Below are 27,595 nucleotides of genomic sequence, written 5' to 3'. Positions count from 1 at the left end.
AGCAGCCTCACTGTCAGCAGTGGTACAACAGCAGGCACATCAGAGAAACTGCCTTCCCATTCTGCCTGAAAAGGCTTGCAGGCAAATCTCCGGCTGCTGTTCTGATGTGAAGCTGGGAATGATTAGGAACTGTGCAGGGGCTGTTGGTTCATGTGGGACTGCTACATCAACAATACAGACACAGAGTGGGAGGCAGTTGGTGGCACTGAGATCCCAACACTCTGCATTTGGAGAACACCGAATGATGTGGTAAGATGTCACAAAGTGCTCCACAGGGCAGGATCGAAGAAAGCACTACCGCTGACCATGGAGAGGGCAGGTGTGGGGAAATAAACCAAGGCATGCTGACAGGTTGACAAGGTCGCTGGGAAGCTGAACAGCTGAAGCACTAAGCCCTCTACTCACTGTGGCTATTTTGAAAACACAATGCCTTGGGTAATGTCCCACCCTGGGTAGTTTATTTCAGAGTCTTTATAATGGAATGTAGTTGATGCTAAATCAGAGAACTGCCTTTGGCCATTCCGTGCCTTGGGACAAAAATGATGAAATATTTTTCAGTCTGAATACAAATCTTGGTTTTATTTCCATCAGCACTGAAGGAACAGGACTAGGAACACACCCATGTCAGTCTGCTGATCTCACTCCACCCTCCTGCCTGGTACATGGAACCCGTTAATTATTGCTGCTGAAAATCTGTCCCTGTCCCCCTTGCATTTATTCTGTGTTCCAACATCACCGCACCCTGGAGGTGTGAGCCCACAACACTGGAGAGAAGTCATTTGGAAATCTGTGACCCTTTCTCCTCAAAGAATAAGCTCCAGGTCATGGTTCCTGCACTAAGGGGAGACATCTACTTTATGCCTGGTGTTTGTCAACACCTTTTAACACCTTCGGTCACCTCTGATCCTCCTGCACTCCACAGAACACAAACCAAACTCGCTCAGTCTCTTCTGAGATGAGGCTTTTCCTTATTTCCAGTGAAACTTCTCTGAATTGCCTCCAATGCAATTCCACCCTTCCTTCAGTAAGGCACCAGAGGTGAACTGGAGAGTAAGCCCGTAGCCCCATTCAGCAAAGCATTGCAGCTGAGAGTCCACAAGGCTTTGAGCAACATGAGGGCCTGGGCTGAGATGTTGGAGGGTCACTCTCTGCTCTGTGCTGAGTGTGATCGATGACAGCTCTCTCTCGTGATTGGTTTACTGTGGTGTTGGCTTGTGAACTGGGACTGAGGACAGGACAAGCCTTGGATGTCACTGAGTACCCTGTTGACTTGGACTGTGTCCGTGTAAATAACTCCTGCATGACAGAGTGCCTGGAGAATTGCCCTGGTTATTGAGGTGGGAGTCCTAGCCTCTGTTTCTCTCCCGATTGAGTCGCTGACTCTGCATCACTCAGTTTCAGGCCTGCTGCAAGCCAGAGAATGCTGCCTGACCTTGGCATGGGTCCCAAAGAGTGCAGGAGGAAGGTGCAGCCGGGGACATGTGGATTACCAGCTTGAGTATGCTAGCCCAGGCAGAGAAAGCAGGGTTCCACCTGGAAAGTCAAGCAGACAGACCTAAAAGCCCACTAGTGGGGTGACAAACAGTGGGAAGCTGTTCAGAGATTCACATGTGTGACTTTACTTTCTGTCTCAGTCAGAAAAGCACCTTATGACTCAAATTCTCCCCGCCACACAGTTTGACCACAAATAACTGTTTCCTTTCATTCTCGCAGGCATTGCTACCTGACATCCTGTCTGCTTCAAGTGTTTCACAAGAAATTCTCCTGCCTTTAACTGCCGGGGCTGCTTCTGTTGCCCTGAAAGCTTCACCCTGTCTGAAGAGGCTGGAGAAATGTCTGAGCGGCTTCCCTTGCTGCTGTTGGTGGGTTGTGAACCAAGTGTTCCCCCCCCCTCCATTGGCTGGCTGGTCCATGTGACACTCCACACCTATTCCTAATGTGTAGCTTTGTGAAGTGGAGCTCCCTTGCTCCTTGCATCCCTGTGACCCCACAGGGAGGGGGATGATGTTTAAGACAACATTTGTCCTGCACGCCGAAGTTCAGGTAGTGGCAGCTCTGGATCTGAACTCTTTGACCCTACAAGGGCTTAACCCCCACTGAGCCCAGCAGTGATGTGACCTTTGGCCTTGCTGAGAGCACCACACGAGTGGAAGGTCTGCTGTGATGTGTCTCAAGATGTGGCCTGGGAATGTTTGATGCCTCTGGAGGCATTGTTCCTCGTGTGTGTTGGTGGTTGATGCATCTTCAGGGAGGACTAGTTTGACAGGAAGTTGGCTCTACTCCTTAACTCCGTTGTCTGGATCACAGCTGGTTCACTTTGATGACCCTTCACAGAAGCACAAGGCAATTATTTGCTACCTTGTGGGTTGCACATGACTTGGTTACTACTGAACATTCCCAGCTAAAAACATCACACTTTCATATCCATCTTGGCCAGGAATGATTTGGAACCCTACTCACAATGCTGTCATGAAGAAATGTATGCTCCTCGTTGTCAGTGATTTTGCTATTTCAGGCAGTCTCTGTCTCCATTTGAAGTAAGTTAGAAGTTGTGTACATTCATTCCACACTTTACCCTAACAGACACCATGGTCCTTGCTCTAACTGCTCTCCGATGACTTGGTTTGAGCAAAGCTGAAGTAAAGATGTTTATGGTTGACACTCTGCCTGAGGGAAGAGTCTTCACTGTTGGTTTCTTGACATGCTTCCTCGGTTTTTCACTTCCATTAGATGTGTACACAGATGGACCTAGTTAAGTTTGGTCAGCCTGGACGAGTTGAACAGAAGGGTTTGGTAGAGGGCCATATATCTCTCTGACAGAAATCCAGGTTCTTCTCAGCTGCTTCCCAAAGGCAGCCTGGTGTCCAGTTTCCTCTGGGAAGACAATGGGAACATGCCATTTGGGTTTCATTGTGGACGGGCCTAGATTTCCTCTCCCATCTGCCTCTAGCCGGGAACTCTGGTAAGTTGTCAGCTTTGGGCCTGTAGCTGTCCCCAAATTCCCACTCTCCTTTGGGTGTCTGGGTAGCTTTCCTTCAGAGACAGTTGGCTGGATTTCTGACAGCCTGACTGCCAGTGTTAACAGGAAGCTGGTGTGCCAGATACAGGAAAGCTTCCTTCCCTTATCTTACTCAAATTTGTTCACAAGCAGCGCAGGAAGCATGGAGGAGCTGATGTCAGAGCATCCTGTGCACTGCATCTGACTCACTCCAACCCCACAGATCATGCTCCCTTGATACATGGTCATGGTGTTGATTTCCTTTCTTTGCAAACTCTGATGAATGATGTTGAACTTGTGAAGCTGACCATTGAGAGCAAAACCCAGAAGATGTAGAATTACACATCGGTACGGTCAGCATCTGCAAGCAGTGTACCTGTTATAGATTGGCAGGGTGGGAGGGGGGAAACGTCCCTCAGCAGAGATCAGCACCTCCTCTTTCAGATGCTGGCTGCTGACCCCACAGTGCACTTGCAGGACTCTCTCTCCATCTGAATGTGCATTAACCTTCCTGGCTTGTATTTTGTTTGTGTGCAGGAGTCTGAGTCGACGACCTCTGGAAGTGATGCGAAATTGGACTCGAGCAGTGCAGACACTGTTCCTTCCGTTGATAATACTCCCGAGGTGTTGAACAAGGCACTGTCCGGCCTATCTTCAAGGTGTGGTATTCTCAGCCCTGACAGCACTTGCCAAGGATTTCAGTGCACTGCTGGAGTTTGTCCTTTTACCTAGCACTGAGTGCAATCCGGAACACTATGCTGGACTCACTTGGCAGAACTGGGGGCAGAGTTTGTTTTCCATTCCTGTGAAAGCTGACTTTCCCAAAGAGCTAAACTTGGGAAGAATACCTGATAAGATCAAAGACAAGTGCCTGGTGACTCAGGATTAACTACCTCGAGTCTCAAAATATAGGAGCAAACACTCCTTCATAACTAAAATCACAACACTTTACACAAATCAAATGGGGAGCTCCTTGGACTGTGCCAACCATTTGAACGAGCTAGTTAGTTTGATTCATTCCCCAGTTGTTCCCCCCTCTCTGTTTCGAGATGCTCACTGTCTGGTTTGCTCTTGTTGACCCTGACTACATTGCCCTTTATTTTCCATCCCGAATTGTTCTGGAGAAGGTGCTGCTGAGTTGCCTTTTTCCAGTCCTTCAGGGGATTGGGACACCCACTGGGCTGTGAGGGAAGGAGTTCCAGGACTTTGACCCAGTAACACTGCAGGCACAGCCGTCTATTTCTAAGATTGGTGAGGGACTTGGAGGGGATCCTGCAGGGGATTATCTTCCCATGGACCTGCTGCCCTTGTCCTCAGGGTAGAAGTGGTTGCAGGTTTGGAAGATGCTGCTAAAGGAGCCTTGAATTGACAGCGCACCCTGCTGCTGTTGAGTGTTGGTGGTGGAATGAAGATTGAAGGTACTGACAGGATTTCAGTCACACAAACTGCTTGGTGTTGGAGTCTGTGGGATTTGTCTGGGGTTCGCACACTCAGGATCTATCCCCTTATACCCTGCAACCTGTATCCATTGCCCTTGAACAACAGCTTGATCGAGCTCATTGAAAACAGGAGGAGGAAGTTCCTCAGACACTGATTAAGAACAAACACTGATGAGAATGCCTTGGGCATGACTTGCACAGAAAGTGAAGGACCATGACAATTTCATTGGAATAGCACCGACAGGAAGTTTTTGTTAACAGTTTAACCCCCTGCAAATGGACTTTCAGTCCCCTCCTGAACTAACACCATGAATGTAGGTATCCTGTCACCAAGTCCTCCTTGCTTTCCCCATGGAGTCTGACCAGCCAGTTCCAAGAGTGAACAGAAACCCTCACACTCCTCTTCATATCTGTTAGCCCCCACTCCCTGATTAGCCCTGGCTAACAGCACCAAAATCAGGCAACTACACACCTGCTTAAAACAACAAGCAATGCTAGGGTCTGGGCTACTTCCTTGAAATGTTTTGAGCGGGGGGGGGGGGGGGGGGGGGGGAGTCTATGTTGATCTGTGACAACACTCAAGCTGTAAGGGAGTGAACGATGATGTGGCACCACCACTCCCCAGCTCCTCCCACGAAGCTGTCTCCGCAAGGGAGTCTGATACCCTGAATCTAGTCTTCACTGTGGTACTCAGTGCTGATGAGAATGCCTTCTGAGTGAGAGGTTCGACCAAGCCTGCTGATGTAAATAACTCAAAGATTGTCCCATTCAAAACCAGCAAAGAACCAGGGCTCCCCTCTCGAGGGACACAATTGAAAGGCAGAAGACAGTCAGATTGCTTTTCGACTCGATTCGGTCACATGTGCAACATTTGGTTGCATGGTGTTATGAAAAGGGCAGCTAGGCAGTGGATGACTGCCACATTCTCAGCAAGGCCTGAACACGGCTGCATTGAAGCTGCTGAAAGGTGGAGGTCTTCAGCATCATTAAAGGCAATGCAAAAAGATGGGGTGAGATTCTCTCCGCTTGGAGAGAGCACCAAAATTGGAGGCCACAAGTCAAAACCAGTCACACACACAAAAAAAATCCAATTGGAAACTCGTTACCCAGACAGTCCGCTCACTCCAGGGCCAATGAGGTCACTGGATCCAAAGGGAAAGAGGAATTCCTTACTGCTTCACACTGATGGGGAGGAGCAGGAGGAGGTCAGTGCACAGCATGATCAGAAAGCACCAGCTGGGGACTCTCTTCAAATAATTCCATCTGCATCAACTCTCTCTTGTCACTATCCAAGATCCCACAGAGCTGTGCACAGAGGAACAGGGGACTTTCCAGGATCCAAGGATCTAAGTTAGTGAGAGGGAAAGGGGGCAGCTGAGTGGATCTTAATGAGTATGAACCCTGGTTCTTTGCTGGTTTTGAATGGGACAATCTTTGAGTTATTTACATCAGCAGGCTTGGTCGAACCTCTCACTCGGAAGGCATTCTCATCAGCACTGAGTACCACAGTGAAGACTGGATTCAGGTGTCAGACTCCCTTGTGGAGACAGCTTTGTGGGAGGAGCTGGGGAGTGGTGGTGCCACGTCATCGTTCACTCCCTTACAGCTTGAGTGTTGTCACAGACCAAGACAGACCCCCCCGCCCTCAAAACATTTCAAGGAAGTAGCCCAGACCCTAGCATTGCTTGTTGTTTTAAGCAGGTGTGTAGTGGATATTCCAGGACGACTGGCCCAACCACTCAGTTTTAAACAAAACAGAATTTATTTGCAACACTACCAAATGAAACACAGAGAACAGAATGCTGAATAACTGACCCTATCCAACAACCCAACAGATTATCCCAACTTAAAGATGCTGTTCCAAATACTTGCAACAATCCCCATAAACACCCCTTGGCTCAAAAAGGTGAAATCATACCCAGGGATGTACAGGAGAGAGAGAGAGATGACAGCATCGAACACCTTCTGGCATGGAGCTGATTCTTGGGCCAGCTGACTCAAAGCTACCTGCCTGCTTTCAGTGAACAGCCAGCCTGCTAAAACCCAAACCAAAGCAGAGCTGGGTGAACTGGCCACTCCCCTTTCAGTGTACAAGGGGTTGTTTTTAAACCTGAAGCAGTATCTGTGAGCTAAATTCAGATTGGCCCCAAAACCCTTCCAACCTCGACCTTTCGGAATCGCTCCTTTTATGATTGGTCTGAAAAAAGAGCCAAGGACAGTGTAACCTTGTTAAAGGTGCAGCATGATCACAGTGCCATTGGGGAGTGCTGAGTGTACACCAAGCTGGTCTCTGTGAGGACATCAAGGTATTTCCCAGGCTTGAGGAACTTGTTTGGATTCATTGATGCTGGAATTGTAAAACTCTTCTCCTTTCCTTTGCTAGATGGAGGAACTGGTGGGTGCGAGGAATCCTGACCCTGGCTATGATCAGTTTCTTCTTCCTTATCATCTATCTGGGCCCCATGGTTCTCATGATGATAGTAAGTTTCAGTGCTGCACTTTACACCCCTGCCTCAATGCACACATGCCCTATGTACCTCATCTCATTTCTGCTCAATGTAAACCAACTTCCAGGATTCACAGAAACACAACTCAGCAGGTCTGCCCACATCTGTGGGGAGAAAAATAACCAGCCTGTGTCTGTCAACTCGTCTTCCATACAAGAGTCATTGGTCTCAGAAAGTATAACTCCCACTTTCTCCCAGCAGATCTGGGGAGTTTCTGCAACACTTTGTTTGGATTTCAGAACTCCAGCCTTTGCATTACTTAGCATTTATTTTCTGTTTAGCTCGAGTCAAGTGCCAGTGTACCCATATATGCAGGAAGTCTCCCTTCCCCCAGGAGAAATAATGATTGTGTAACTCTTGTATGTTAATTGATATTTGCTGTCTCCACTGCAACTTAAAAAAGGGACTGACATCGCCAGAACATCTTTTAGGATGACATGCTGAGTCACTGACCTGCTTTTCATAGAAATCTTACAATCCCTACAGTGTTGAACCAGGCCCTTCGGCCCAACAAATCCACACCGCCCCCCGAAGAGTTACCCACCCAGACCCATTCCCCTATCTTTACCCCTGACTAATGCACCTCACCTCCACATCCCTAAACACTCTGGACATTTTAGCATGGCCAATTCTCCAAACCTGCACATCTTTGGACTGTAGGAGGAAACCGGAGCACCCGGAGGAAACTCCACACAGGCAGTCACCCAAGGCTGGAATCGAACCAGGGTCCCTGGTGCTGTGAGGCAGCAGTGCTAACCACTGAGCCAGCATGCTGCCCCTTTCAATGTCAAGTCTCTGTTGTTAGGGATTTACATGTACTTTGCATCTGCATGTGTTTGAACACAGCAAAATCCCAGCCCAAACAGTAGTGAGATAGGTGATCTGTTGATGTGCTTTCAAGGGAATGTATTCACAACAGAATGTGAGGGAGAGCTTTCTTCCAATATTGCCTTGGGATATTCGGAGAGATTGAAGGATTCACTGAGTGACTGACAGCACCTCCAGCAATGCTGCAGCACTCAGGTGAAATGTCAGAATGCATTACGTGCTGAAATCAGTGGAGTGCGCCTTGAACCAACAACCTTCTCCTACCTGGGAAACAGGCGTGAGGCCACTCAGCCAGTATTGGGGGTAGGAGGGGGGAGTGCTCTGACCTACTGCATAAACAGGTGCCTATACACCAAATCGTCACTCAGTGAGTGGTGTCAGGGGCAAGGAATGGGGACTGATTTCATCTCTCGCCAGCCCAGAGGTGATGATGGCACTGAGTATCAGAACAGAGAAGATGTTTAAACGCAGGGCCAACACGCTCAGATAGTTTCATTCACCACTGGATTTTTACATTGATAGTTAAACTAGGGACGGTTAGGAATGGACTGAAAGTGTGTATAACACAAACACACTCACACAAAATTATACTGTGAAGACCTTGTATTCAAAAATACTTTGACAAAACCTAATCTTCCCAGTTGAAGACGATACTGTCACACAGTCATGTTTTCATCGATACAACCATGATTTTTTTGAAACAAGCCCTACATACAGGGAAAAACTGTCAACGTTAAAATGTTAGAACACTGACATATGCTGAAATGATCAGTGAATATGGTACTTAGAGTTCAATAAAGACTGATCAAACATATTTAAAACTTGAACAAAGTGTGAGTGGAAATTATATTTTGAACAATCACTGAGTTACAGGCAGGTTGTTTGCTGCAGATGGAAGGGTATGTATTTTTAAAGTCCAAGCCCATGGCAGCAGGAAGGATTTGATCTGATCTTGAGCTTCAGCGTAATTATCTCACAGCGACATTTTCCAGCTTTCGAATCAGATTTCAGTGAGCAACCCTGGGTGCCCAATAATCTGCAATCACAAATTGTCTGTTCTCCCCCCCCCCCCCCCCAACCTCCGTTGTTCAGGAGTGATGACGTTACAATGCAACCACAAGGTTGTGGGCTTGAATCTATCTTGGATGGTGAAGTCCAGGTCACACTGTATTGTTCTTCTTTCATTTTCCTAGGTTCTCTGTGTGCAGATCAAATGCTTTCATGAGATTATCCTCATCGGCTACAACGTCTATCATTCCTACCATCTGCCATGGTTCCGGACCCTGAGCTGGTGAGCACATTGATGGGCATTTGGTCACAGCTGAAGGGACAAAGACTGAGTGAATCACGCCCAGGCTTTGGGAGAAATCTTGTGTCACTTGTCTGGGGTTTGTTTTAAATCAGAATACCACCCCCTCTTGCCTCTCCAACTGTGTCACTCGTTGTTAGGAGAAAGCTGACATACTGTTTCATGAGTACAGTTTGGCCTGTAATATAAAATTCCCCTCTGGCACAGATAATAAGCAGGAGACATTCATCCATAGGATCATGGCAGTGGAATTGAAATATCACTGCTTCCCAGTGCTCTCAATCTGAAACAAATTCAGATATCACCCCATGTGAGTGGGAGCACTTTCCACCATGTCATCTATTCTTTGTCCATGTCAAAGACAGCCATAAGGGAGTCTCATTGGTGAAAACAAACTTTCATCATTCTACATTTAATGTGCTTGTCTGAATAGAAGACAAATATTCTCACTGTCGTTTTGGCATCTCTTTGCGTTTCTCCTGAACACAGTCCCTTCCCCGAACATGTCGGTCTCAGTGCTGAGAGTATCATTACACCACAGCCACTCATCCACCCCCAAGGCAAACAGTGCAATCTCAGCAAACGCAAACTCAAACCAAGAGCCCCTCAGCCTGAAAACTGAAGCAAGTCAGAGTCTGAGTCCAGTGCAACCATTGCTGTGCCATTGAGTGTTTAACGCTGAGTTATGATCTGGTGTTCCTCTGGTCCTCTGCACAGCTCGAGGATTGTGTTGTAGATGAGTTTGGATCAGTCAGAGCTGCCAGCTGCTAAAATGCATCTACTTTGCATTGCAAACTTTCAAAATAATTCACCTTGTGTTGACAAGGACATGGAGGGACCCACACAAGACATATTACGTGAGGTGGTCTTCAAGACTCTGTGCTCCTTAACATATGGTTTAATTGGACCCATTTCTGTTGCTAGTCATTTACCCTGCTCCAAAGGTTGTGTCTGAGTAAGTGGTGACAGCAGCTTATATTTGAATAACTAAGTCCCAAAGTGTTCCTTTTCAGTATTTCACTTTGAGCTTCATGAGGTGGTATTGGGACAGGTGGTAAAAAATGTAACTGAAGGGGGAGGCTCCAAGGAATGGTTAAAATCAGGATGGATAATGAAAGAGACACAGACAGACAGACACAGAGGTGGGGAGGATTTAAAGAATGAAGTCCTGAGCTGGGCACTGAGGTGGCCAAAGATACAGTGACCACTGACGGAGACAGAAATGGTGAGGTGATGGGGGGGGGGTGCACTAAACACCAGAACTGTAGGAGCACAGAGCTCTTAACGCTGGAGGAGTTTAGGAGAGGACCGAAATGGGACTTTGGAGCAGAGGGACATGTTGTGAGCAGTGTCTAAACATGATAAGATTGCAACTTTCACAGACCAGAAGCAAGCACAGGTTATGGAAGGAGAGGGGCCCCTAATGGTTCACACAAGCTAACATCTTCCTGTACTGGAAGTGTTTGATTTACCCTGCTTGAAGAGTTTGGAGATAAAATGTCTGACCCTGTTTTCTCTCGAAGGTATTTCTTGCTGTGTGCTAATTACTTCTTCTATGGGGAGACAGTAACAGATACGTTTTTCGCCCTGGTTCAGAGAGAGGAGCCCCTGCGGATCTTGAGCAAATACCATCGCTTCATCTCGTTTGCTCTTTACCTGGCAGGTACTGTTGCTGACTTGTCCCTGTGGATCTGACATGATCTGTGAAAATAACAACACATACTCCCTCAGTCAGCAGTGAACTCAGTGTCAAATGTCCGCACTCTTTCTGTCTGACTGAGCTCATGGGATTGGGCAGGTTAGACTCTTCAATATTTTACAAGTGAAAAGTCAAATCATGTATAAGACAGGCATCGAGTCAGTGTGACAGGAAGGAAATGCCCACTGTGGACAAGCTGTTAGAATCAGAGAATTAGAGAAATTAATCATCTTGTCTGTGTCACTCACCAGACTTGGTGTTTTCACCATTTTGTAAATACAGCAAAATGCAGAGGCAGAGAAATATGTTCAGCTACTGAACTGGAAGCTCAGCTTGACAAGAGCTTCCCAATGTGTACAGCAACTCCTTGAACAATGCTGTGAACAAGCCAGGTCAGACAGTATGGTTTTGGCTGCTGGTGTCAGGCTCTCAGGGAAAAAGGATTAAGTGCCCGAAACGTCAATTCTCCTGCTCTCAGGGAGAAAGGACATATAAGTTCCACTTCATGTTATACGTGGAGATCCATTATCAGAACACACAGTCTTTTCCATGGCATTTATCCAAGCTGTCACCCTGATTGGAAACGTGAGCTTGCTTTTTCTCCCTGGATGCTGCCTGATCTGTTGTGGTCTTTAGTATGTTGTGTTTTTGACAGACAGTGACTTGTTGTTTTGTTTGTAGGATTCTGCATGTTTGTCCTGAGCCTGGTGAAGAAACATTACAGACTGCAGTTCTACATGGTATGTTATGTCAAGCCGTGATATTCACAGGGAAACCCACTCTGCATTTACCGTGCCACTTGCTCTCGCTCCTGGACCACCATCCCAACCCACTGACTGGGTTTGATTTGGTCAGCCCCTTGGACAGACCTGAAGCTGAGGCAGAACTGTGGGGGGTTAGGGAACTATGGTGAGGAGAGCAAGCTCACTGTATTGTGTTCTTGCTGCTGCAGCCGAACGGGACAGGGAGGGAAGGAGATGGCAGTGTCTTCCCTGTTGGGTGCTGGCTGGGTGACTGGTTGATCTCACTATATTTGCTGCCTGCTGTGTGATACCTGTTGTCCACTGCTGAATAGACGTGTGTAAACCATAGAAACCCCAGTTCTGCTCAGTCCTCAATGATCTAGATTCCCTTGGATAGATGTGTTGGCACTCTGGTCTGTGGATACAAACCTCATTTTTGTATTCTTTATTCCTTTCTAGTTTGGATGGACCCATGTGACATTGCTGATTGTAGTTACCCAGTCTCACCTGATCATCCACAACCTCTTTGATGGAATGATTTGGTAAGTGACAGTCCAGTGTTTGCTTCCATCATGCAGGGCTGGACCAACTTGGGCCAGTTTTCAGCCAGTCTGACCTTGCCCTGCCAGAGGGTGTGTTGACAGCAGCTTTCTCCAGCTCTGGGATGTGCTCGTCAGCATTCAGGAGAAAACTGCAGTTGTTGAAGCTGTGCTGAGTGTTTCAGTGCCTGAGGGTTACCTCTGTGCGATGTTAGATCAGGCATCCCCTTATATAGTGACACGAGACTCATGGGTTCCCATCCTTGGGAACTGGATCTCACAGAGATCCCTGTTTCAAGGCAAGGTCAGAAAGTTGGGACGATGTTCCCATTTGATGCCAAAATGGCTTTCCAAGGTTGATCAGATCATTATGTTCAAGCAAGTCTCTTCCCAACACCCAGAGAACATTCCGGTGACTCGATACTGAAGACAAGTGGAACATCTCTCATGCCTCAGAGACAGAAAGTTGGTCTAACCCTGTCCCACTCGGCAGGTTCTTATACAAATAATCAACCCTGGTTCTGTCTTACTGTGCATCCTGAACGTAAATCAATTTGGGTCATTTGAGCTGTTAACTCCAGCTAGTTCCCTGGCAAGCCCAACCCATATCTGTGAATACCTTGCTTGAGTAATGGAGTCCTGGGTCCCTGCAGGTTATACATGAACAGCCAGGGACCCACCTTCAGCGAGTGCTGTCATATTGAGAATACACTTCCCAGCTGCTGCTGTCCCTGGCTTCATGTGACTAGGATTCCAAGTACAGAGGAACCCTGATTATCACGCATTCAATTCACCCAATTTCAGATTCTCTGAACAAGATCGCTAGGGTCCCCATGCTTGGCTGACTATGTTATCTGGCATTCAGTTATCTGAATGGAATCCTCTCTGCCTGTGTCCTTTAGATAACTGAGGTTCCTCTGTAGTTGAAAGGTTGCGGATTTCCGAGTGGCCTCTTACTTTGTCTGGCGCATGCTGTTTGATCGTTGCTCCCTCTGTTTTCTTTCTCAGGTTCATCGTTCCAATTTCTTGTGTGATTTGCAATGATATCATGGCCTACATGTTTGGATTCTTCTTTGGTCGAACTCCCCTCATCAAGGTCAGTGACCAGACAAACACACATGACCGCATGTTGCAGAGATGAAAATCAATCCCACCCTAGAGAGGCAGCCAGCTCAGTCTCAGTCCCAGTTTGCACTGACCTGGTGAGCTCTGTCTGCTGTCTACCGTGGGTGGAAGTGGAGACAAAGTGTGGGGTCAAGGCAGCTTCAGCCTGCACTTCCTCCCTTGCAGCTGGTTGGGCTTGCTGCTGGGATGACAGGGAGTTCAGAAGTTCCCCTCTCCCACATGCACTCAATGTTGACCTTTGAACCCAGTGTGGAAGTCACACATGTTACTGTGGGACTGGGCAAAGGGTGCTGATCACTGTGGTCATGTGTTCCACAAGCAATTCCAAATGGGTAAGTACCCACGTTAAACCATCCCGGTGACTAGTTCACCTGACGGACGGACACTCAGGACCTGTGTCCACAACGGACAGAAAATAGCTGGAGTTTTACACTTCACCCTGACAAATGAGCAGAGCAAAGAAAGGACATGAGAAATCCTATCAAACATCCCAAATACACACACACACACAATGCAGACAGAGAGTTTGACACAGGTACTGTGGATGGAAAAGGGATACAGATAGGAGAAACAAAATGGACATCAAAAATCTATATTTCATCCACATGGGTGAAACAGTCTCTGACAGTCTTTGATTTGTTTTCTGTTGTTTAGCACTGATGATGACACATTGTTTGCTATCGGCTGCTGGTCACTCTTCGATCCAACAGTAATCAGGTGGACCTTGGTCATTTCTTGTTTGAAGTCTTTTAGCTTTTGTGCTGCAGAGACTGGGTCAGCAGGAGGTTGGGGGAAGGGGGTGAAGAGGGAGATGGATGAGTCCTGTTTCCCTCTGTGCTTTCCCTGACCCTTACTGCTTCATCCACCCATCGGAGGGCTTGTCGTCAGGCAGGATGAGCTGAACACAAAAAACTCTCCGTTCTGCCAAATTCTCCCACTCGCTGCTTCAAAAAGCAGCACCTCAAAAATATCCAGCACTTTCACTGCAAGTTGCAGAACCCTCCCGGTCTGCCCCATCGCAAATTCACCTGCACCTCCACACACATCATTTACTGTATCTGCTGCACCCGACGTGGCCTCCTCTACACTGGGGAGACGGGCTGCCTACTTGCGGAACGTTTCAGGCAACACCTCTGGGACACCCGCACCAACCAACCCAACCGCCCCGTGGCTGAACACGAACTCCCCCTCCCACTCTGCCAAGGACATGCAGGTTCTTGGCCTCCTCCATCGCCAGACCATGGCAATAAGGCGCCTGGAGGAAGAGCGACTCGTCTTCCACTTAGGAACCCTCCAACCACAAGGGATGAATGTAGATTTCTCCAGCTTCCTCATTTGCCCTCCCCCCCCACCTTATCTCAGTCACAAACCCCGGACTCAGCACCGCCCTCTTGACCTGCAATCTTCTTCCCGACCTCTCCGCCCCCACCCCACTCCGGCCTATCACCCTCACCCTCACCTCCTTCCACCAGCGCCCAGCACCCCTCCCCCAAATTCTCTCCCCCCTACCTTTTATCTCAGCCCGCTTGGCACACCAGCCTCATTCCTGAAGAAGGGCTTATGCCCGAAACGTCGATTCTCCTGCTCCTCGGATGCTGCCTGGCCTGCTGTGTTTTTCCAGCACCACATTTTTCAACTCTGGTCTCCAGCATCTGCAGTCCTCACCTTCTCCCAGTTATCTAACAGTCCAACGTCCACTTCAGTTTGTCGTCCCAGTGGTAAACATGTCTGGGTGTGACATACTTTCACCCACTGATGCACTGAAATGTGGGGTTCCAGGGACAGGTAGGGAGCAGCTCTTGGTCAGATGTTCTTCAGTGGGTCAGCACGGATGCGATGGGCTGAATGGCCTACTTTCATGCTGTCGGGATTCTATAATTCTGTGATTCCACTGTCGCTTGATCAAAATTGGAGATGGATAAGTCTTTTTGATGCATTCACGGGATGGGGCACCACTGGCTAGACCAGCATTTCCCAGTTACCCAGAGGGCAGTTAAGAGTCAACCCCATTGGCTGTGGGTCTGGAGTCACATGTGGGCCAGACCAGGGAAGGATGGCACTCTCCTTCCCGAAAAGTGAACCAGATGCGTTTTTCCCAACAACCGACAATGGATTCATGGTTATTGGTAGACTCTTAATTCCACACTTAGTGAATTCAAATGCAATTGCAGATGCAAAAGGGATCATGCTTTCTTGCTGCGTCAGATGAGAATATAAATTCTTCACAACAGATTAACAAATGAGTACCCTGAAGTGGGATCCAACAAAGTGCAAGGCTTTCCAGATCAGTGTAACGAAAGGCAGAACATGGAGGTGAACAAAGCACAAAACACAGCCAGGCTGAGTATAAAGCCACATCACAACTTAAGACAAAAAAGCTCCGATTCCCTCTCTCCAGAAATCAAACTGAATAAGTCACTTGCAGCCCAGGAGAGTGGACAGAGCTGATCGCCCTTGAGAGACTCACCATTTCACACACAGTGGTTGAGACACAATGTTTCAGGGGAAGCTGTAAGGGACAGTGAGGACATGAAGGGTCATTGTTTAACGATCAGGGATCGCCCACTTACAAACAGGCAGTGTGGAATACAATTCTGAGAGGATTGAAAGGTTTTGGGACTCTCTCAACAATAAAGGTACTGGGAGCAGAATCCTGGATTGTTTTCAAGGCTAGAATGAATCAATTCTTGTGATGCACAGAGGGTGAATGGGATAGGCAGGAAAATAGATTTGAGGTGATAGTCTGATCAGCTGTCAGTGGTGGAGTAGGACCAGGAGTGAAATGGCCTCTTCCTGCTCCTGGTGTGTGGGACAAAGCAATATCAGGATATGGTGCTTGGGATTATCTGAGTAAAGGTAGGTGATGTATCATGTCGGGCAGCTGTGCTGGCAGGATTTAGCAGAGAGAAGTTAGAAGCAACTGAATTCTTTCTGTGTTGAGGTGAGGTGGCTGAGAGACCAGCCTGAAGTCTGGGCGATGGATTACAGAGTTAGAAGTGCGGGACCGAAAATGAAATTGCTCCCAGCCAATTTCAGGCCTAATGCTGGGAAGCATATCAATATGGTCCTCTGAAAAAGAACTCTGGGGTATGGAAGAGCCATTGGATCCTGTTCAATATGGAATCAGAGGGGGTTCCAGAAGGTGGAATGTGTCTCGAGTTGTGTACTCCTTCTCCATTGAATTCCGGTTTAGCCTGGCCCAGATCTAGACCGAAGAGGGTGTGGAGGGAGACAGAGGAAACAGCCCTTGTCCCTAACCAGTCAGTCACACATTAGGATCAACTTGGGTTGTGTGGCAGTCACTTCAGAGAGTCATTCAGTCAAAACAAGGTCCTTTGGCCCATCAAGTCATACCCTCCCCTTACAAGCACCACTTGCCCACATATGACCCACAGCCTTGAGTTCAAACTGAACTTGATGTTGCAAAGCAGGTTCTGGGAAAACAGTTAAACATCACCCAACAGCATATGATAATCCAACAGGTTTATTTGGAAGCACTAGCTTTCAGAGTGCTGAATTTATAGCAAAAGATCCCAATGAGCAAACCTCGGTATATCATATATCAATATATCATTTCAATTGCATGCCATTGTGATCTTTTGCTGTAAATTCAGTGTCCTATGATCCTGTCCCATAGCTACCTGATGAAGGAGCAATGCTCCGAAAGCGAGAGTGCTTCCAAATAAACCTGTTGGACTGTAACCTGGCATTGGGTGATTTTTAACATTTTACACCCCAGTCAAACACCAGCATCTCCAAATCATGGTTAGACAGTGACATTTTAAAGAACAAATCCCAAAACAATAGGACTGACAGCAACCTTTTCAATACTCTGATGTCGCAAAAAAGATCTGAATGTCTTTCATATCTGTGTTTTTACAGTTGTCCCCGAAGAAGACCTGGGAAGGATTTATCGGAGGATTCTTTTCCACTGTTCTGTTTGGTCTTTTGGTGAGAATTCAGTAAAACACTGGCTTGTACAGATTCAGACCAAAAAGCATGGAGCCACCATCATTTCTCTACACAACTGTGACTCTATAAGCTGCTCCTGTTTTTAAAACCAGGAATGGTCAACAGAAACAACATATTAAATGCCAGAACAAACACAAATTAGTTTTGGAAGTTGCGAAGAAGGTGGTTTCTTCCCTGAATTTCCAGCTTTGATTTTGCGAGGCCTGGACAGGAGTCACGTGCTGTGCAAGAGGCAGTTTGCTTTGTGTGAGGGGGAGAGCTGGGAGCTTGGGAAGAGGACCAGGAAAGGGTTAGAACGAGGGAATTCACTACAATTGCAGCTGAAGCTGGGGATCATTCCTAGCAGAGAGAAGTCATTCACTGGAGCTTGAACAGATTCAAGTGAAGTAAGGAATTTGCTGGGATAAGTCGGAGAAACTAGGGCCAATTGCACTGAACTTATGGTTAGAAGGTCAGAGGGAATGGAGAGAATCTCAGTGATGTCTGAAAAGGCAACAGAGGCCCAATTCAGTAGGAACGTTTGGCCAAATGCATGAAAACATCTGCGGCAGAGGAGCCCATTGGTTAGCTCTTGAACGAGCCGCACGGGCACAGTGGGCTGAATGGCCTCACACAGTCCATCACTGCCGTGATTGTGAGCAGCCTTTTGTGGGTTGGCCGGACAGTGTAGAGGACCACTGGCCAGCTCTGTCACAGCTCGCAATCACATGACCAAGAACAGTGGGTGCGGGGTTACAGAGAATAGAGCTGCTAGCCTGGGGCATAAACGGGGTCGTGTCACAAGCTGGGACAGCACTTGGCTGCACCGCGTACGCCCAGCACTCTTGGAAAGTGTCTGTTCTCAGTCTGGGTTGTGTTTGTATCTTGCAGCTCTCCTACATGATGTCGGGGTACAAGTACTTTGTCTGTCCATTTGAGTTCAACAATGATGCCAACAGTTTCACCGTGGACTGTGAACCGTCAGAACTATTCCAGCAGCAGGATTACAGCATCCCCTGTCTGGCCCAGACCATTTTAGGCTCGGTATGTCATCAGCAACCTCTCGCGTGTGAAGCTTTGAGAGCTGTTTTTGTTTTTGCTGTAGATGGGCTGGGCAGTCAGAACACTGAAAGGGCAACATGGAACAGGCTGAATGTGTATGGCTGAAGATCAGGGCCAGACACAGCCCCTCAAAGCTCAAATTTTCCAATTACCAACAAACAATTGATCAGTGAGCTGATTTCTGCTTCTTCTTCCATGGCTGCAGGAGAGTATCCGGCTCTATCCATTCCAGATTCACAGCATCGCCCTTTCCACCTTCGCTTCTCTCATCAGCCCCTTTGGAGGATTCTTTGCCAGCGGCTTCAAGAGAGCGTTCAAAATCAAGGTATTTCTAATCCTTCCTTCCTTCCCTGGCCTTTCTGAGAGAGAGAGAGAGAGACTGCAATGTTTGGGAACTGGCCACCACACTGAAAGGGAAAGTGATCAAACCATCCAGCACACAAACAAACATACAGATCATTGCAACCTCGTGCTGTAGTTGTTAGCCTGATTGTGTCTGTAGTGTCTCCACTAGAGCAAGAGCAGGCTAACTTGGTCCCATACCCTGCTTCCTAAATCCTCTGAGTGAGTCCCTCTCAAGTGAACGTGCACTGCCAGTTTTGGAAATGACCCTGGAACCACGCTGAGTAAGCGGCTGGGATTCTGGAGAACACAGAGGTGATCTGGACACAATACATCCCTATCTTCCAGGAGCTGACAAAGACAGATGCTTGCTTTCACCTGGCTGTGGGTGATGGGGGTATTGTCTGGATACGGTGCCCACGTACACAGCTGAGATAAGGAGAAGTGTCTTTGCTCAGGCTTGGGGAGTCCTGCTGTTGTAGATCAGCCCAGTTTGATGTTCAGACACAGAGGGGATAGAGGTCAATGAGGATCAGACAGGAAAGTGGCCCCTGAGGATGGAACGGTATTGAATAAGGAGCTGTGCAGTTCCTAAAGCTCCATGTCTGAGTATTAACCTTGAGTGTGTTCACCTGGACACTGACAGCATCTTCCCATGAGATGGATGCTAACGCTGCTCAATGAATTCTCTCCCTTTCATCAGGGGTGGGGGAACCAAGAGATTTCCAGAGAGACTCTGTCAGTGGTTCCCCAGCACTGCCTCCCAGTGGCCCAGTGTAAGACAGCAGGCCAGTTGAGGGCGGTGACCCCACTATATTGCTGTGGCCCAGTGTTTGCCAGTGCACCAGTGCAGAGCAATGGCCCAGTATATGGCAGCAAGCCAATTTGTCACCATGGCCCAGTGTATTCCAGCTGCCCACTATGTGGCAGCAACCCTGTGTCTTGCTGCGGCTGACTGTATTCTCCAAGACAGGAAGGAGCCAGTCCATTTGGTCAGTCTGCAGAAAGGTGAGCCTATCCTTCCATCTCCTGAGGAGACACTCAGGGTTTACTCAGAAACTGACTCCTCTCTGGGCAATTGCTGAACAGATGCATCCATGTTTAGAAGGAGGTCAACGTTTAAAATATAGGAGACGGAGAATTTTGATGTGACTTGATGTCTGAATGATGGGATTGCTCTGATTCCCGTGGCTGCTTCTTTCCCAGGACTTTGCTGACACCATCCCGGGTCACGGTGGGATCATGGATCGGTTTGATTGCCAGTATCTAATGGCCACCTTTGTGAATGTCTACATTGCCAGCTTCATCAGGTAAGAATGAGTGATATCCCCTCAGCATAACACCGAGCACTCACCTGGAGCAGAGCATCACCTTTCCTCAATTACCCAGCCACTTCAAGGCAAAATGCACAATTTAATTCCACATCAGCTGCATTTACATAGCACCTTGAACAGCCCAGCGCTCAAACTGACACAGGACCATAAGAAATCGGAATAGGAGTAGGCCATTCAGCCCATTGAACCTGCCCCAGCATTCAGTAGGATCATGGCTGACCCAACATTACTGACATCCACTTCTGAACCTCTCGATCTGTCTGTCTCAGCCTTAAATGTGCTGAAGGATCCTGCCAAACACTCCCAGCCCTCTGAGGGAACATGCTGGATGTACAGAGTGAAGGCAGTGTGCTCGGAGAGTGAACCCTGACTTGCCAGTTCTCAAAGTGGTTGTTGACACAGCGTTCAGGAAGGATGAGTGTTCATGTCTCGACTTCCTGCAGCCTGGCCGCAGTTTAGGAAACTTCTTGCTCTAGCACTGGCCTTTTCAACTTTGTCCCTTTGACTGAGGCTGTGCCCTCTGTCCGAGTCTTGAGCATTCCCTTCCCAGAACATCCACCCCACCTCCGTCCCTACCACCCTCACCCTCCAACCCTGCAATGGTTTCCTCTCCTTTAGGATGCACCCTCCTGTCCGAATCTCTCACTGTCCCTTCACGTCAAATGTCTTGGCAGATTCTCCTGGCACAAGGATGCTACCTAAATGCAATCTGTTGTTAGTGCAGCACACACATAACCTGGATAATGTAACAGTCCCCCACTCCTGCCAATGAACATTGCCCATTAGAGCGGACAGGAGGGAAGTGTGTGGTTTGAGCCCACAGCCATGTACGTTCCATTTGCAAGTTACTGTTGTGGAACCACTCTTGCTTGTGCCTTGGAGTCACAGAGGTGTGTACAGCACAGAAAAGGGCCATTCAGCCCATCGAGTCTGTGCCAGCCAAAGACAGCCACCGGACTATGAATGAGATGATCATGGATCCATGCATCAGTCCAGAGGGTTGAGCTGTCCCAGCATAGACTGGTGCTGATGCTCTCTCTTGGTTATGAAGCCCTCTGCATCTGTTGTTTGAGGTGCACAATGAACATCCCATAGTGCCATTTCTAAGAAACAGGAATGAGTTTGTACCAATGTGTATCCCTTGACCAGGAAGCAGCTGGTATGTCTGTGCGGGGATGAGGGGAGCTAAAATCTCTGGCAATTGGTTTTCCAGAGTGGGGGAAGGGGGTCTGTATTGAAATGTCTCTGCTTGGTCCTTAGGGGCCCGAATCCGAGCAAATTGCTGCAGCAGCTGCTGGCTCTCCGCGTTGACCAACAGCTCCAGATCTTCAAGAGCCTGAAGGCCAATCTGATCCAGAAAGGAGTCCTGCAGAATGGAGTGTAGAGCTGACCTGTTCTGGTGCACCAGCCTGCCGAATGAATCCAGCCTCCGAACTTGCTCTCAAAACACAGTGTGTGTCCAATCTCATATCCAACCAGCGATTTTCCTACGTAACCTTGGAGGTCCAGATCCCTTCCGACACAAAAGCTTCACATTCTGGTCGATGCAGTGCTCACTAAAGTAGGCACGAGTTTAATGATGGGAGTCTCAGCCCATTAGCTGTCCTACCACTGATGTGCTGAGCCTGTGATTAACAGACACACCCACACACACGCTTGCACACACGCACGCACAGAGTGTTTTTTTCCAAAACAAAGATGCCCCATTGCTGTTTGCAATGCCAAACAAGTGAGGAGTTCTGAGGCTGAATCAGAAACTGTCCAAAAAGGATGGATCTGGACTCAGTAGTATATACCAATCCTAGCAGACTGTGTGTCACTTGTGTTCAAGGTCTCACTGACTTTCCGCAGTTACTTGCTCTTTCGCCAGAATGTACTCTTAGGGTGGATTAGATGTAGAAATTTGGTGTAACACAGGCTGTGTCATTTTGAGGTAAAAAAACCCACATTCAAGTTTTATGTTTGCATTTGTAGGGCTTTTTCAGGCAGCTGAGAGAGCTTTGAGAATCGTGCTTTGCACTGGCTGTGTTCCTTTAGATAGATGGGAGGCATGGAGAAACAAGGGGAGTTTGAAAAAGAGACAGAGTGGAGCAGCAGGCACTTGTCAGTAATGGGGTGTCGGAGAACCTGTTACCTGAGGGACAGAGTACCTGGGATACCATGTTATACCTCTCACATTCTTGAACTTGTTGGATTGAGCCAAACTTTCTTGTTGACCCATGGCTAAAACTGCTGTCTGTTTGTTTGGAATTTTTCACAAACCGCGTAGTCCCAAAATGAAAAAATAGCTCCACAGATGGTAGTGTCCTCAGAGATTAGTAATGTCAAACATTACCTTTATACACAAAGATCCATCCTCTATCCGTCTGGAAAGGAAGGTGTGATCACGAGCAGTATTTTGTTGTTATCTGACCTCACCACTGACCCACATGCTGTTGCAACCACTGTGCAGGGGTTTCCATCACTTCTGTCAATGAATCCTCCCCTGGGGAGCTTCCAAGAACAGCCTGAAGGGCATCCTTCACATATAAGCCTAGGTGGTGTCTGACGCAGATGGAGTACCTTCCCCCCCCAGCCCAGCAATGCTAGATGGGGGTCAGGACCCCCCCCCAACAAGCTGAATTCTAACTGGTACAGCACAGCCTACAATCCAGATTCCCTGCTGTCGCTGTTTGAATAAACCAGACAGGGCAGAACGGATTGAGTGAACAAGAATTGGGAATTCTGCGTGTGTCACTGTTCAGCTGGTGACTGGGACAGGTTGGGAAGTTGACTCACCCTGCTGTTTCCAGCATCCTCCCTTTGCCTTGCCCTGAGAAGATGGTGAAGGCTCCAAGGAGACTGTGATAGTCATCCTTCTGTCCAGGACCCCAAGTCATACTCCTCCACTTCCTGCTGCCCAGCTTCCTGTCCCTGACTCCCAAAGCCCGTCATTTCATCGTATTCGACCAGCTCAAAGCCAGCCAGAAGCAGTGCCCAGCTGCTCTGTTACCTCCTGTAGTGGACAGCAGGCACGGTCCACTTCTGAGCCCCACCTACCATGCTTCACACGTAATGCTTAGTGTCTGGTCAGAGGAGACAGCCACGTTTCAAGTGATTGTTGTACTGACCTTTTCCAGCCTTTATTCTCTAGCTGCTTTTGGTTTTGAACTGGTGAATTTGGTGAAAAACCAGGTGTACTTGCAGGAGTGTGTTACATATTATTGGCTTCAGCTATCTTGGGTCATCAGAGACTGGTACTTCAGCATCAGCGATCAGGCACTGGTAAAGAGGGGTTAGTTAGCTGGTGGACTGAAGGAACAGGACAGGTTAAAAGGAGGTCAGAGTTGCTTCAGTCTGGCTGATGTTGCTCAGCTTCACTCATGTGAGGGATAGAAGTGGGGGAAGGTGATTGCTCACTGGCGAGTGTTACTGACGGCAAGTACAATAAATTACAGCAGGTGGGGCCAACAGGAGAGACATGTTTTGGGAACGGTTGACGCAAAGCGTTAGTTAAAGACATAGGGCCAACTTGTCTGCCAAGCACTGATTTAGCTGGTGAATTTCCCTCAGCAGGAACGAGCAGCATTAACTGTGGGAACCGAGGCAGACAGGGTCAAAGTACATTATGCAATGATCTTGATACCTTGAAAGCATTTTCACAAGGCCCCCAATATACCCTGTAGCTGCCACTTAATGACTCAGGCTGTGGTGTGCACAGTAGTGGCTTGGTTCTGACGGCACCCCAGAATGATCTACCAGTTTAGGGAAGTTTTAACTTTGATGGGACTGGCTAGTAGTGCAGAATTTCACTGAAAATACATTTGCTGTCTGACCAGGGAAAGATTCTCATTGCCATTCTGCTCAAGATAAAAGGATGGTGTTGATGTCAAATGGCTGGCTGAGGTAGCTCTCTGCATATCTGCTGACTGACACCAGCTCACCGTCTGGTCAACTGCCTGTCTATTATTTCAACATATTCTGTCACCAAGGAACAATCCTCGAGGTGACAGAACCCCCCCTCACCCCCCCTCCCAAGGGAAAAGGGAAATCCTCCCTCATGGCCAAATGTGAGAGCCAACTCCTGCTTGTACAGGGTCAAGTGTGGGAAGCAAATGCCCAGGGAATTTGTTCATCCACTGGCTACACTGCACGAAGGAAGGAGAGACCCAACAAGTTCTGAGTTTCACAGCTTCTCTTGTGCATGAACTCCAAATCTGGGATGGAAGTTGTCTCTCTGAAACACATGGTAGCCAGCGCCAGCTGGTTAACTTTGTAACTCTTATCAGGAGTGATCGTCCCTCCATCCCTTTCTCTTGTCTGACTTGTAACTCGCTCCTGCTCAGCCTGCTGTGACCCCAATCAGCACGGTTTCCGCACTGCCGCACCAAGTATGTTTAGCATGGGGTTGTTTTTATCCCCTTGAGACTCTTTGTTTGCACACTGAAATTTTCTATTGTTTACTTTTCTGATTGTTTGAATGTTTGTTGGTGAAAGTCTGCAGTTTTCTGAAGTTCAGCATTTAGTTGGAGCGTGGGAGCCTGGGAACCATTAGATGCAGATTGCCAGAGGAACCAATTCTCCAGAAATTGGTGTGGAAGTAGTTGGATGGAACACCAAACCAACAAACAAACAAATAATCACATCCTGAAATATGCTGTTTGTTTTTATCGGAAGCTTGTGGAAGGACAACGTTGTTACACTGTTTAGATTTGGTCTGTTACAAAAGCACTGATACAAATTTGAGTCTTGAAAGACAATCCACACACCATTGAACCCAAGTCCTTGTTTGATTCAAACAGGCACTAAGTTCACCATCAGCACTAAGTTCAGGCTGTGTTTGGTACCATGTGCATGGGTGATGCAGCGTACAATTCCATCTTCCTTGCCAGCCCAGAATGAGAGCTGCAGATGTGCAAGTGTACATGAACCCTTTCGAGACAGCACTGTCCTGAAAACCCTGCAGGCCTCAGCACCAGCATGGAGTGAGAGCAAGTCAACATGTGCCCAAGCTGACCTGTCACCAGAACTCTGTTGCAGTAAGTCATTCGAAGTTCTTTGCTGATTCTCGCTGTGATTGGGTTGGAATGGGGAATGCAGGCCCTAGTCCCACAGGGCTGGACTCCAGGCCTAAGTTTTACAGTGAGGGAGGAGACAGGTCACATGTGTTGGTGTCTGTCAGCACAGCAAGCTGAAGCTCCTCATCACGACCTGTGGTGCTGGCAGACAAGGCCCCACACCTTGTAATAATGCGATTGCTCCTCCCCATTCCCACCCCAACCCAGGCACTCAGAGAGATACCTGGATCAAAGCAGCAGCTGGGAACACTTTGCAGTCTTTTGCAAACATTTTAGGGTGAAGGGTAATTTCTTCAAAAGCCAAACCTGGGAATGGCAAAGGTGTGGGTGTCAGGGGGCTTGCAGGACTTGAGTAAAATTCACATTTTGGAAGGTAGTGTTGATTGCAGTTTTGTGAAAACTCTTGAGATGTGTTTTAAATCCTTGAACGAACTCCATGCACTCTTGTGTAACATGAAGACTGAGTCAATGCTGTGTCTCTCTGACCTTGGGAAGGTTCAACATGCTGCTTCTTTTGGGTTTTTGGTTGATAATGATTCAGTTGTTGCAGATAATATTCATCAACCGGTTCAGATCTAACATCGCTCTGGAGCTAGGGGTAATGAACTCAGGCATCCTCCCTCAACCACTGCATTGCAAGAGATCTCGTCATTCCTTATCGCATCACAATTCCTGTTCAGGATGTTTTCCTGCATCTGTTGGACAGGTTCAATTGGGTTCAAATAATTCAGCTGCAAATTTAACACAAGAATTTGATGAGTGCTCAGGTTATTGAGGATGGCAGTTTGGGGCAAGTCAAGATGACAAATTGAGAGCGAGCTTTCTGCAGGAGTTGGGGATTGTCCCATCAACGTGCCTTGTCATCTCTCATTTCTGAGAGGAAACGTGGACAGCAGTGGTGAACAATAGAGTCCGTGTTCTGCTGAAGGTGCAGAGCTGTGTTTGGGCATTTCCCGGTGCACTGTCATTTGACTCTGCAGCCAGCTGTCTGGCTTGCTGACGTTGAATGCATTTCACACCTCTGGGTGGTGACCTCGTCCAAGTTCCTCCCTCCGCCAGGTAGGCCATACAAAAACCCACCAGAGCAGCTTTTGCTCTGGTCCTGGATAGGAATCTCTTGCTGTCATTGCTGATGTGGTCTCCTGCTATCTGAAGCCACTGCTCTGTACAGTGGATCATGAGCATGTCCATTTTCCCTGTGCTTTATTCTGTCTTGCAGCAATACGCTACAACCTCCACTTCATGTCCTTTTTGTTCGATGTTACTTTGATTGGCAGAAACTCGCATTTGTGCGTTCTCCTTTCCAAAAGTAAATTTACCCCCAAAAAAACAAAGCTGCAGTCAGCTCATCCGAATGATTTGTGAATTTCTCCATGAGCTGCCAGCTTAAATCAAAATGGTCTGGCAAAACAAACTCCATTTTTAGGAAGCCCCAGTTGATATGGGATGTGGGCTTGCTGACCCATCCCAAGTTCCCTTTGCTTGGAGTGCTGGCTTGGCCCATTTCAGTGGGCAGTGAAAGTTAGCCACGTTGTGGGTCTGGAGTAAGGATATCATTGGACAGCAATGCACCAGCTGGGTTTTTTAATAACAGTTGATAGTAGTTTCAAACAGAAAGCATCAACAGCCTGCAATTCCAGAATGATCAATATAATCCCACCAGATGGTGTAAAGGGATGAGAGGCTCAGGCCTCTGGATTAGTTATGAAATTAGCACTGTTCCATTGTCTCCCCTCTTCAATCCAAAGGCAGCCTCTACTTTGCAATAATACAATTGGTGATTTAAAGTTAAGACCAGCTATTGGTCACCAGCAATGTCCAGAGAGCAGGTGAACCATAATACACACGTAACTATTGCAATTGCAGTCCCTGGTGTCCAAACCAGAGAGAGGTGAGTTAGGTGTCAAGTGTGGGAAGACAGGAGTACCAGAGCAGGACAGTACAGCAGAATGTGCTATCAGACCCAACCAAGAGACTTACTGTGACGCCTTTACTTTCAAAACACAACCTACACTGTGGGTTTGATTTGTGAGTTCCAGCCCAAAAGAAGCAGATTCCAAGGTTCAACATTTCCAACATCAAACTGGAATCGTGTTGAAAGCTTTCAGAGGCCAAATCACAGCATTAATTCAGAACCAGTTACATTGCAGAATAGACTCACAGATGTGTTTATTTCAGTAAAGTGGTTGAGTAAATCCTTTAAATTTTTAATAACTGCTTCGACATGTGTGTCTGTCTGTGTGAAGTATGAACTATCCAATTGAAGTAATACCTGCTGTCATGTGTTATTGTATATGGGCCTCTTTTTAATTGAACGTCAACTTTAATGTGTGTGTGTATGTGTGCGCACGCATACGTGTGTAAATATATATAGTATCCATATATATGATGGTGTTAAAGACTACACAATATTTATGTATGTTGCAAATAAAAAGAACCCAATAAAAATGACCAAGTCTTCTTCTAATACTTCACTGACACTGAAGGTGTCGTCTTGTTGTTAGAGCCAAGCAGTTGTTGAAGCAAGGACAGCTGCCATTTATGTTCTGGACAGCGTGCAACTCTGTGACTCTGATCCCACAGCCTGCTGTATTATTGACAACCATCAGAAAATGCAGTGATCCTGTGAGACCAATCACCATGCTGCATTGAGAGGTTGCAA

At 47.6% G+C, this 27,595-nt stretch overlaps 1 protein-coding gene across 1 annotated transcript in view; it reads left to right on the top strand.

Annotated features, from left to right (window-relative positions):
- Positions 1-27,384, top strand: part of cds2 (CDP-diacylglycerol synthase (phosphatidate cytidylyltransferase) 2) — a 35,764-nt gene extending 8,380 nt beyond the window's left edge. Inside the window, exons 2-13 of the mRNA XM_060856722.1 lie at positions 3,536-3,657; positions 6,821-6,917; positions 8,966-9,063; positions 10,605-10,744; positions 11,462-11,520; positions 11,983-12,065; positions 13,071-13,158; positions 17,070-17,138; positions 18,030-18,182; positions 18,406-18,525; positions 19,749-19,852; positions 21,137-27,384. Coding sequence (XP_060712705.1) covers positions 3,536-3,657; positions 6,821-6,917; positions 8,966-9,063; positions 10,605-10,744; positions 11,462-11,520; positions 11,983-12,065; positions 13,071-13,158; positions 17,070-17,138; positions 18,030-18,182; positions 18,406-18,525; positions 19,749-19,852; positions 21,137-21,260 — 1,257 coding nt within the window. The 3' untranslated portion in view covers positions 21,261-27,384. The remainder of the gene's footprint in view (positions 1-3,535; positions 3,658-6,820; positions 6,918-8,965; positions 9,064-10,604; positions 10,745-11,461; positions 11,521-11,982; positions 12,066-13,070; positions 13,159-17,069; positions 17,139-18,029; positions 18,183-18,405; positions 18,526-19,748; positions 19,853-21,136) is intronic.
- Positions 27,385-27,595: the final 211 nt, after the last annotated feature.

This window comes from Hemiscyllium ocellatum, chromosome 48, assembly GCF_020745735.1.
Source record: "Hemiscyllium ocellatum isolate sHemOce1 chromosome 48, sHemOce1.pat.X.cur, whole genome shotgun sequence".
Classification (NCBI taxonomy): Eukaryota; Metazoa; Chordata; class Chondrichthyes; order Orectolobiformes; family Hemiscylliidae; genus Hemiscyllium; species Hemiscyllium ocellatum.
The sequence above is the reverse complement of the archived record's forward strand: the minus strand, read 5'-3'. Positions and strand labels throughout refer to the sequence as shown.